Below are 11,696 nucleotides of genomic sequence, written 5' to 3'. Positions count from 1 at the left end.
GAATGCTAGCCTCTCTGTCATAGAAACTGGTGATTCTGTTACGCTGTCACTCCCTGAATGTGTTTAAAAATAAGGAGTTTGAGAGTGAGGCTGCTCCCATTTCTTCATCCACCCCATGTGAGTGCCGGTGTGGGATGCGGAGCTCACCTGGCAGTCCTCATCCAGCCCTCTGCACACCTGGCCCTACAGCAAACAAGCAGCGCCAGAACGTGCACAGTTGCATCTGTTCTGTCTGCGACAGGGCGGATGTCATTGTGGTTATGCCGAAAATCTACCAGCTCTCTGAAAAATAACATTGGGGTCACAGAGCCTCCTCGGTGGGTTTGACATGTTGCCTTGCCATCCCCCCATCCTCTGTCATGCTCTGCACAAGGGGGCTGCCAGCCCCCTGGTTGACACTTTTCTAAGTAGCAAGGCTAGAAGACCTCCACAGCAGTTACAGCTCACTTCCGGGAGAGTGGGACAGGACAATTCTGTTTTCAAGCTTTGTACCCCAGAATCTGGGCATTGTCATCTTCAGGAACCCGGTCCCCAAGATCCAAATATCTGCAGGTTGACTCTGGCTCCCCTCCAATGCTTCCTCCACCAGCAAGGTGCACCTTCGTGGCCGGCCATCCTCTTCACCTTCCTCCTGATGGCACCCTGGCCAAAAGGGCCATTTTTGCAGTGGGAACAGAGATGAAGTAAAATGGGAAATTATCTAAAATGAGGACTGCCTTGTCAGTGGCCTATCTGGACTTGGCTGTTTCCTTGTGACCCTCACTCATGTGAGTTAAGGCACAGCTCTGTGTCTACGCAGCCAGGGACACAAACACACACACATATTGGTATGCCAGGGGAACCACTGCTGTGTGCCACAGTCATATCCATTATTACAAAGGGTTTTCCTTCCTCAACCTCCCTAGTCTTCCATTTGAAAATGTTCCATGTACATGAGTGATTGCTCAATGATATAGATGCTCTGGATCTACTACAGCCTTACTAGTAATTGGAAAAACTGAGAAACTGCTGGGACTTTCCTGGTGGTCCAGTGGCTAAGATTCCACACTCCCAATCCAGGGAACGCGGGGTTCCATCCCTGGTCAAGGAATTAGATCCCACATGCTGCAACTAAGACCCAGTACAACCAAATAAGTAAAGAAGTGCTTTTTTAAAAATTGAGAAACTCCTTAAATGTCTGATAATAGGGAAACTAAATTATGGAACACTCATATAAAATGCTAGAGAAGAAAATGGCAACCTACTCCAGTATTCCTGCCTGGGAAATCCCATGGACAGAGGAACCTGGTGGGCTACAGTCCTTGGGGTCAAAAAAAAGAGTCAAACACGACTAAGCATATAAAATACGCTCCTTTAGAAGTATGGGTGGATCTACAGGTGCTGACGTGAAAAGCTTTCCTCTTCTACTGTTAGATAAAAAATGCAGGTTGCAAAAAAATACGTGTATAGTACAACCATGTGTCTAAAATGATGTATAAGCATCTGTTTGTGCACAGACTATATATGAGGGGCACACATAAGTGGTTTTCTCTAGAGAATGGACTACGGGAGGAGAGTTGAGACAGGGAAACTTCCCCATACTCCTTTTTTGTATTGTCTGAAGTTTTTCAAAAATATATAACTTTTGTAATTTAAAAGACACTTTTTAAAAAATCTCTAAATATAAGACGTTAAATAGTGTGTGTTAGAGTAAGTACCTCAGACGCCTTGGGTAGAGGGTGAGGGAGAGGGTTGACATCAAAGTAAAAAATAAATAAATAAATCCCATCCAAGACTCAAGCTCAGACTCCATGAAGGGAGTTTTGCAGTTTTGCAAACACAGCTCAGCCTGCTGTGATATGACATGTGACATCTGGGAGTGTGTCTGGGACATAGGCCTAGCCACCCGGCAGACCTCATGGATGGGGCAGCCACATGGAACAGATAACACCAGGTCGTTTGTCTCTAGAAACAGGCGGCAGCAGCATGAGGGGCGTGCACTGTGGCAGGGGTCCCCAACCCCTGGGATCTAACACCTGATGATCTGAAGTGGAGCTGATGTAATAATAATAATAAAGGGCACAATAAATAAAATGTGCTTGAATCATCACCAAACCATCCCCTGCCTCCAGTCGGTGGAAAACTTGTCTTCCACCAAACTGGTCCCTGATGTCAAAAAGTTTGGGGATCGCTGCACTATGGGATGTAAAGTGGGAAGACCCGGAAGAAATGAGAGAGGGGACCCATTATGGGGTGGAAGGTTTCAGGACAGCAGCAGACAAAAAAGGAAGGGGCCAAGGGTGTATCAGGTTCAGACAGGAAGAACCATCTCCACCCAGGCTGACACATGTGCCTGCCAAGCACCCAGAGCCAGAATGAGATTCAGATTCCAAGGCTTGGGAGCTGGCCAGGGGCTGAAACAGACGCGCATTTCAGTATGGGGAGCCCACAGTTCAGATCATCAGTGGCGCTAGTGAAAAAGAATCTGCCTGCCAACACAGGAGACACAAGAGACCCGGGGTTTGATCCCTGGCTTGGGAAGATTCCCCTGCAGTAGGAAATGGCAACCCGCTGGCAGTATTCTTACCTGGAAAATGCCACGGGCAGAGGAGCCTGGCAGGCTACCGTCCATGGGGTCGCAGAGTCAGACACGACTGAGAGCACCATCAGTCGTGCATTATGGGCATGTAGTGGGGGGTGAATAGGAAAGACCAGGGCAGGGGCCTGGGCAGGAGGCTGGGCAGGGGGCTGGGCAGAACCAGCACTCAGAGGCTCCAAGCCAAGGCAGGGCTGAGCTTCCACGCAGACCTGCAGGTCACCAGGAGGCTTCAAGAGTGACACCATCACATTCCCTTTTGGAGAATACTGTTCACAGCAGTGTGGTTGGGGGACTGGCCAGAACAGGGGCTAGTGTGGAGGCTGCTGCAGTGGCCTCGAAGGAATGAGGCTGTGGTGGCCAGGTTTAACTGCTGAGGAAAGAGCACGAGGAGCAGAAAATCACAAGCCCCACACACTGCTTGACCGGCTGACTGGTGGAAGTCTCCTCAATGGAAGGAAGAAGGTCTTTTCCTCTGTGGGCACCCGGATTCCCCTGTCCGAGTTCCCCAGACGTGGGCCAGTCACTAACTCCTCTTAGTCTCAGCCCTCAGGGCCCAATTCGCAGGGATCTAAAGCCCCAAATTGTCGGTGCCAGGGCCACTTTGAATGAGGTCGAAGGAAGTGGACATTTCTCTTGCCTTCCTGCTTGCTCACCCTCCCTTCTAGAAATCTCTCATTTCTATGTTCTGCCTCTGTCACACCCACAAGAGAGCCCTTCCAAGGGCCACGTCCAACCATCCTTGTCCTAGTTCTCCACCCGGCCAGATTGCCTCGACGGCCCCCATTCACGGACCCCCACACGCCCACCCCTCTCTGGGCTGGCGGGTAACAACCGCGAAAAGGAGGGCGACTCTTTTCTCCGCGGGGCTTCAAGTGACATCACATCCTCCGAATGCGAAATTGGGCTCGGCGGCCGGTCGAAGGGCGAAACTTCCCCCGGCCCGGCGGTGATCCACCGGCTCCTGCGCGCCTCGGAGTTTCTGCGGCGGGGAGAGCGCCATGGCCTCACTCTTGACTGCCCTGATCCTGCCGCTGGCCCTGCTGCTGCTCGGTGAGTTGGCGACCCCTGGGGGAAGCGGGGGCGGGGCTGGCATGGGATGGGGGGGTCGGGGGTGGTGCGGCACGGGGCTCCCGGCTCAGTCTCGCTGCCCGTGTCCCGCAGATGCCGCCAAGGTCCTCGGGTCGCTCTCGTTCCGGATGTCGCCGACGCAGAAGGAGACCAGACTGGGCGAGAAGGTGGAGCTGCAATGCGAGTTGCTGCAGTCCGGCATGGCGACAGGGTGCTCCTGGCTCCGCCACATACCCGGGGACGACCCCAGACCCACCTTCCTAATGTACCTCTCCGCCCAACGGGTCAAGCTAGCCGAGGGACTGGACCCCAGACACATTTCCGGCGCCAGGGTCTCCGGCACCAAATTCCAGCTCACCCTGAGCAGCTTCCTCCAGGAGGACCAAGGCTACTATTTTTGCTCGGTCGTGAGCAACTCGATACTGTACTTCAGTAACTTCGTGCCTGTCTTCTTGCCAGGTTCGGGCGCCCCGGGTGGGCTTTGGGTTTCACGTCTGAGTCCGTTTTTCACACGGACACCGCTACGTTCGAGTCGCTTGGGGTTCGAGCCTCTGGGGGCTACTTAGATACTGTTCCCAATTCACAGAGGAGAAAACTGAGGCTAGGGTGTGACTGGGTAGTAATTCAAGGTGACTTTTTAGGTCTGGTTGATCTGGGCTCGAGTTCCGGGCTAGTATGATCCTTGGCAAGTTATTGCACTTCAATTATCTGAGCTTCCCTCTGCTGGTCAGTAGAAGGCGGGTGTCCCACCGTCCCACCCCCGCCTCCTCCAAGCCCTCGAGGTTTCTGGTGGGGCCCTGGAGAGAGGCCGGGCGGAGGGGCACGGGCCTCTGTGTTCATGTCCAAGGCACCCAGTGCACTCAGACGACCAGGCGGTCTTTCAGCATCTCCCTGCGCTGAGCGCCGAGCTCCGCTGAGCCTCTACGGCTCCTCCAGTGGCTAATCCGAAGGGTTCGCGGCCACAGCTTCAACGCGGCCCCTAACCACTTCTCCGTTGCTCCCGTAGCGAAGCCGGCCACCACGCCGGCGATGCGGCCATCCACGCGGGCGCCCACCAGCGCGCCGCAGACTAGGTCGGTCTCTCCGCGATCAGAGGTGTGCCGGACCTCGGCGGGCAGCGCAGGTGAGGCGGGCGCGGCAAAGGCCCTCGCCGGGGCCCCACTGATCTTCCTAGCAGCCCAAGCGGTGGGGAAACGAGAGCCGGAACCGGGAAAGGGATATGCCCGCTTCAGCGGGGTGGGATAGGGTCGCGGGGCGGGGTGGGGGGGGGTAGGTTTCCCAGGGTCGGGGGGGGGATCCCGAGCCTTCTCCTAAATGTCCGCGTCTTCTGTGTCGTCAGTGGAAACGAGCCGGCTGGACTTCGCCTGCAATATCTACATCTGGGCTCCCTTGGTCGGGACCTGCGGCGTCCTTCTCCTGTCATTGGTCATCACAGGCATCTGCTACCGCCGTAAGTCCTGGGGAATCGCTCGGGAAGACAGCCCGATTTTTGCAGCGCTTTGGTCTAGGCCGCCCTTGCGGGCAGTTCAGTTGGGTTCGGATTTCTGGAACTTTGAGCTGCACCGCAGGGCCAGGCACTGCCTATGTCTTTCCTGGAGAGAGTACGCGGGGAAAACCCCTTCTCTTTCCACACCCCGGGAAGTTTTTAGGAAGGCAGAGCCCCATCCCCGGAGCGGCAGCGGCAGGGGTGGGTGTTACACCCGCAAAGCCCGCAGGTCTGGGCTTATTACAAACGCCTGGGATGGAGGCAGGGCGGGGCCCGGCTGTGGCCCGGGGACCAGTGCCCAGGAAGCCCGGGTCAAAACCACTACAGGCAGTGGTTTATCCTTGGCCCCCTTCTTGTGAGCCCCCACCCCAATTTGGATCCTACTGCAGGTGGCCGTACTAACCCACGTTCACCCACGTCTGTATTTGCAATGCTTTTTAAATTGATGTAAAGAGGGGTGGGAAAGAAGACCTCACCTCAGTTCTCAAGAGTTAAATGCTACTTACTGCATAGCACTATATTCAATATCTTGTAATTATCTATAAGGGAAAAGAACCTGAAATATTTATTTACATATATATATATACATTTACATATATATGTATATGTGTTATTCCCTCAGTCACATCCGACTCTTTGGGACCCCATGGATTGTAGCCCACCAGGCTCCTCTGCCCATGGAATTTCCCAGGCAAGAATACTACAGTGGGTTGTCATTTCCTCCTCTAGCAGATCTTCCTGACCCAGGAATCAAACCTGGATCTCCTGCATTGCAGGCAAATTCTTTATCACCTGAGCCACCAGGGAAGCCCCATATATTTACATATATATATATTTACACATATAAAAACTGAATCACTTTACTATACATCTGAATCTAACACAATATTGTAAATCAACTATACTTCAATTTTTTACTTTTAGTAATAATTATTAAAACCATAAAATGTAAATATATTATGCTTTATAGCTTGTGTTTTAGTAACTTAATCTTCTTTTCAGTGTCAATCATTATTATGCACTGTCATTTTACAAGTTTACTTTATTATGATGTATTTTTTCCAAATATTTACTTATTTGGCTGTGCTGGGTTTAGCTGCAGCACGTGGGATCTTTTATTAATAGTTTTAGCATGTAGGATCTAGTTCCCTGATCAAGGATCAAACCCTGACCCTCTGCATTGGCAGTGTGGAGTCCAATACACCTGACCACCAAACACCTATGATGTATTTTTTATAATGTTGATGTAGTTATTGTTTGCTTTGAAAAAAATAGTCATAGCCACACTAGAAAAAACTTATAATCCTAAATAAACAGGAAAAGTGAAGCAGAAATCATGTTTGGAACTGTTGGTCATGGTGAGATAATCATTTTACCCCTTCTTTTTCCTTAACCAGGGAACCGAAGACGTGTCTGCAAATGTCCCAGGTGAGTCTCTTATAATCTCTGGACCTGCTCATCCCAGGGAGCAGATGGTGGGGATCTTTTCCAGACAGATGCCATGGCAGCAGAGTCCTGAGGTCCAGGGAGTTACTATAGTGTCTGAACAGATGCAGGCAGAAAGGTGACACTGGGGAGGACATGGAGGTGAAGCTGGACTAATGGAAAGAGCAGTGTGATTTCAGGAAATGTCCATCTTATTTGACCTAACCTGAAGTATTCCCCCACTTAATCCTATATCCATGAGTGCTCAGTCATGTCTGACTCTTTGCAACCCCGTGGACACCCACCAGACTCCTCTGTCCCTGGGATTCTCCAGGCAAGAACACTGGAGTGGGTTGCCATTTCCTCCTCCAGGGCATCTTCCTGACCCAGGGCTTGAACACACTTCTCTTTCGTCTTCTGCATTGGCAGGCAGATTCTTTACTACTGCACCATCTGGGAAGCCCCCAAAGACCTGAGGTTCTTTTATCTGCATGATTCCGTCTGAATCTTGTTGTCTTCCTTTCTTTCATAAATATTGATTTCTTTCTTTTAAAGTTTTTATTTATTTGGCTGCACTGGGTCTTCATTGTGGCGCACAGGATCTTTAGCAGCGCATGTGAACTCTTAGCTGCAAGCATGTGGGATCTAGTTCCCTGACCAGGGATCAATCCTGGGCTCCCTGCATTGGGAGCACAGAGTCTTAGCCACTGGACTATTAAGGAAGTCTGAGTCTTGTTGTTTTCTTAAGAAAACTTTTTTTATTTTCCCATTGGTTTGGTCTAGCTTTTTGGGGTGGGAGGGGAGAGTCAGTTTTATCACCTGAACCAAATATCACTTGATTAAAAAAAAAATGGCCTTAGTTGCTCATTTCCCTGTGGCAACTCAGGGCCTTGATTTACTGCCAAGGACTGGAGGGGGAAGAAGGGGAAGTCAGGGATAGAGGCAAAGAACTACCTGGCAGTTCAAGTGACTCCCTCATCCAATTCCAGCCCATGATCATTCTGACATGATCAGGAAAAGACATAAGTGAAAAATGGTGTCTGAAAGAGAGGCCTCAGTCTCCTTTCTCCTTCCAGCTTAGTCTGAGGCAGCACTGCCCTAACATCTAGCAAGTGCCCTCGCTAGCCCAGCACAGTGATGGGAGTCACACCCAGGGAATTCCTTATGCTCACAGCAACCCAATAGGGGAACATCACAGTGCCATCTCACAGATTACTGGCTCAGAGATCAGGAAATCTAGTCAAGGTGGCAGAGTCATGCTTACACGTTAGCTATCAACAGTGCTGTTATTTAGTTGCTCAGTTGTGTCCAACTCTTTGCGACCACGTGGACTATAGCCCACCAGACTCCTTTGTCCATGGGATTTCCCAGGCAAGAATACTGGAGTGGGTTGCCTTTTCCTTCTCCGGAGGATCTTCCTGACCCAGAAATTGAACCCGCATCTGCTGTTTGGCTGGTGGATTCTTTACCACTGATCCACCCATCAATAATATTGGGTTGGCCAAAAAGTTCATTTAAGTTTATCCCAAAACCCAAATGAACTTTCTGGCCAACTCAATCATAACAACCTTAAAGTTTACCAGTGCTTTATATATCTGAATATATATAAAGTTTTTAAGTTTCAAGTTTCATAACAACCTTTAAAGTAGTCAGTGTGGTTACCATTTTATAGATGAGGAAACTGAGGCTTAGGACCTTTAGTGACTCGTCTGAGGCCATACTGCTAGCAAGCAGGAGAGTTGCAACTTCTGTTCAAAGCCCAGGCTCCTCTCTGTGGTTGGGGGCCAGGGCAGAGAGGGTTAACGATAACCAACTCTATTCACCAATTCCTTTCAGTAGATGAAAATGTTTCAAGTTTTATACCTGAGGTTTGCATTTCACACTCCTTGATATTTCTCTGCAGAAACCCAAGTTCAGTGTCTTATACATTGTTATTTTTTAACAATGGAAATGTAATGAATTTCCAATGCATATACTAAAGGTGATATACCAATGGATATCCTTTAAGAGCAGAGAAGGATTTTTTAGCAGTTTCAATATTGGAAAGTTTTTGGAGGAGAATCATCTGTTATCTCTATCTTTTCTGAAATTTTGAAATGAGTGAGAATAAAATTCTGTCCCAAAATACAAAACCATGCAGATTAAAACTATGAGAAATTCACACACCTGAGTTAATAAGCTCAGTGATGACCAAGGGCAGCTCAGCTTCAACCCAGATGTTTTGGAGGATGGTGTGTACAGACATGACACTCACGATGAATCAGCCCATTTAGAAGGTGCTAGCCCAGTAGTGAATTAACACATCAAATTTGGGTTATCAAAGGGAATTTTAGGTAAAGTAGCTCTACTTGACTGACAGACGGTGGTTCATTCACATCCTCCCCTATCGCTGTGATCCTCTCAAGGGCTGAGAATCAACTCAGATGATGGCTTGGTTATCAGCTTGCTTCTCACACCTCCATGGGGACCTTGACAAAGTCCCCAAGAAGCTAGACTAACTGGCTTCAGATGCTGCCTCCAACCCCTCCTAGCTACGTGACCTTGGGCACATTCTCCAGCTTCTCATCTCAAGATGGCACAAGGAAAGTTCTTGGCAGGGTTGCTGAGGTCCTTCACCTAGTCCCATGCTGGTGGCCTGAGGACAAGTCCTCAGACCGCCCTGAAGGCTGGGAAGCTGGTGGAGGTGTGTGTGGGTAGACATGAGTGGATGCTGCATCAAATTTCAGGGGCTCTTGCTGCACTGACAGTCACCCACCTCTCTTTCAGGCCTGTGGTCCGACAAGGAGGCAAGCCCAACCTTTCAGAGAAATATGTCTAACATGGCGATGGGCCCCGTGTGACAGCCACTACAAGACTTCGCACTGAGAACTCTCCTGAGATCCTTCCCTTTTGATTTCTCCCTGCTTCCTTCCTTCTCGTTATTATTATTTTTCATGGGGGTGGGGTGGGAAGAGTTACTTTTTCTTTATTATTTACTTTGATACAAAACAAGACACTCGTGTCTAAGGCATACCACAAGGGTTATCATGCTGTTGTGCTCCCATACTCGGGTAGAGGGCGGGCGGGCCAGAGCTACCGCAAGCTCTATTCTCAGAACCTGGCTGTGAGAACTGGTGGGGGCCTCGGCACCCACTCAGCCCCAACTTCTCCTCCACCCATTTTACAAAAGAGGACACTGAGGCCCAGAGATGGGGAACAGCTGGATCAGAGTCCCAGCAGGGCTCCACACAACTGAGATCTTTCTTCTGGAGGCCTCTGTCTCAGCGTGGGGAGCTGGATCTCAAGCCTCAGAGAACTAGTTATTTCTGAAGCATCTGTGATAGACCCATGACTGCACCCAGAGCCTTGATGAGGTAATGAAATAGGACAAGAAAACTTGACAGAGTTCTGTGATACTGCTGAACAGGATCAGATTATTTTTTTATAATCAAGCATGAAATGATACAGATAATAGGAATTCTTCCAATGAAGTGGAAGGAGTGAACTGAATGATGGAAAATGAGCAACCTGACCTCTGAAGAAAATCTCTGGGAAATCCCAGCCTAGAGATGGTTCTCCCAGCCCTTGTGTTGCAGAAGGACCCATGAAAGAGGAGAGGCCACCCTCTGCAAGCATGATTTGAGCGTTAGGAAAGTTGAATGGAGTTCAAGTCTCTCTAAACATTGAGATTCCGTATTCAAACATGCTCCTGGGTTATCGGTGAGTTTTTATAGTTTGTAAAGGGAGAATTGTGACCGAGCAGCTGGCACAGGCCCTGGCCACCCCAGGCTAGCAGCTGAGGGGATGTGCAGACACTGGTGAGGAGGCTACGAGCCCAGCTGCAGCCCTACAAGGCATTTCCTTTCTTACTGTGTTCTGCAAAAAATGCATGCTCACTGGGAGAAAAAATGTAGCTAAGGTAGTAAGAATCATCCGTCATTCTTTACCTCAGGGATAATCCATTGTTAATATTATGGGCTACATTCTTCCTGATTATTTTCTGTGCCTACATATAAAATATGTAATTTTTAAAAATGGGATTGCACTATGCTTTTATAAATGGCTTTAATAAACAAACGTTTATGGCTTACTTAATAGCAAAGTCGTATTTCATTTGTGGTTGTGCCATTATTTAACCATGACTTGATATTTCATTGTTTCCAATCTTCCACTACCTGTAATAACAAATACTACTAAAAAGTTGCAGACATCTTGAGGACAAACACCTGACATTCTTGGGTCACTGCCCACTTTCACCTCAGACTCCCCATTTTCACATCAATCAAAATCAATTCGTCTCTTCTTGTATCATCTTCCTTCATTTTGTTCTTCCTTGGTAACAGATGAGTTGCTACTCCTCTCGTAATAAATCACAAACTCTTCATTTTGTCCTTCAGGTGAAATAGACATACGGAAAAGTGCACAAACTGTAAGCGTACAATTCCAAGTCATTATTCAATGAACTCTCACATAGCCGGCACCACATCGGAAACAGAACTTCCCCTGCCCTCTAGAAATGGCCTTCCACAGCCTTAATTTTAAAAAGCAGTCTACTTTTAGAGAACAAAAATCTAGAGGAAAAAGTATCATCAGTGTGGGAAAGCAGAAGAGAAACTGGGAAGGTTTCTTCAAGACAAAATCTGGCTCTGACCCCTCCTCCCAAACCCATCAAGCTAACCAGAATGGGGATGGAGGGGGCGCACCCCAGGGACAGAGGCCTAGCTTGGAGAGGGTTGCAGGCTCTGGGCTGTCTCTGTGTTTCCTGAAAGAGGTGAGGAGGAGCATTCCTCAAAGGGAGGAACAGTAAAAGGGCCACATTCTTTCTGGGCTACATTCTTCTACATTTTTTTCTCCAACCTGCAGCTCAGGTGTGAGCAACTGGGAGCCATGAGGCTCCAGAAAGGATTAAATACTCCCTGATTTTTTTTTTCATATCCCCCACGAAAGGGCTGGGCTTCCCTGATGACTCAGGCAGTAAGGAATCTGTGCCTGGTGGGCTACAGTGCTTGGGATCGCAAAGGTCAGCACGACTGAGCAACTGACACATACATGAAAGGACTTCTTCACGCAACACAAATAAAATGGTAAAACAACAATTTGGAGATTAAAAATATTAACACAGGAAAAAGCAAGCCTTAGAACTGGCCCTCGAGACCAGGA

General features: G+C 48.9%; 1 protein-coding gene across 1 annotated transcript; it reads left to right on the top strand.

Moving 5' to 3' along the window:
- Positions 1–3,241: 3,241 nt before the first annotated feature.
- On the top strand, positions 3,242–10,626 carry CD8A (CD8 subunit alpha). The gene is made up of 6 exons (XM_070379456.1): positions 3,242–3,628; positions 3,740–4,105; positions 4,653–4,769; positions 4,986–5,096; positions 6,530–6,560; positions 9,324–10,626. The coding sequence occupies exons 1-6, from the start codon at positions 3,577–3,579 to the stop codon at positions 9,373–9,375; spliced, it is 729 nt and encodes a 242-aa protein (XP_070235557.1). The 5' UTR covers positions 3,242–3,576; the 3' UTR covers positions 9,376–10,626.
- Positions 10,627–11,696: the final 1,070 nt, after the last annotated feature.

The sequence above is a fragment of the Bos mutus genome, chromosome 11 (assembly GCF_027580195.1).
Source record: "Bos mutus isolate GX-2022 chromosome 11, NWIPB_WYAK_1.1, whole genome shotgun sequence".
NCBI classification, from domain to species: Eukaryota; Metazoa; Chordata; class Mammalia; order Artiodactyla; family Bovidae; genus Bos; species Bos mutus.
This window is presented reverse-complemented; position numbering and strand designations above follow the sequence as displayed.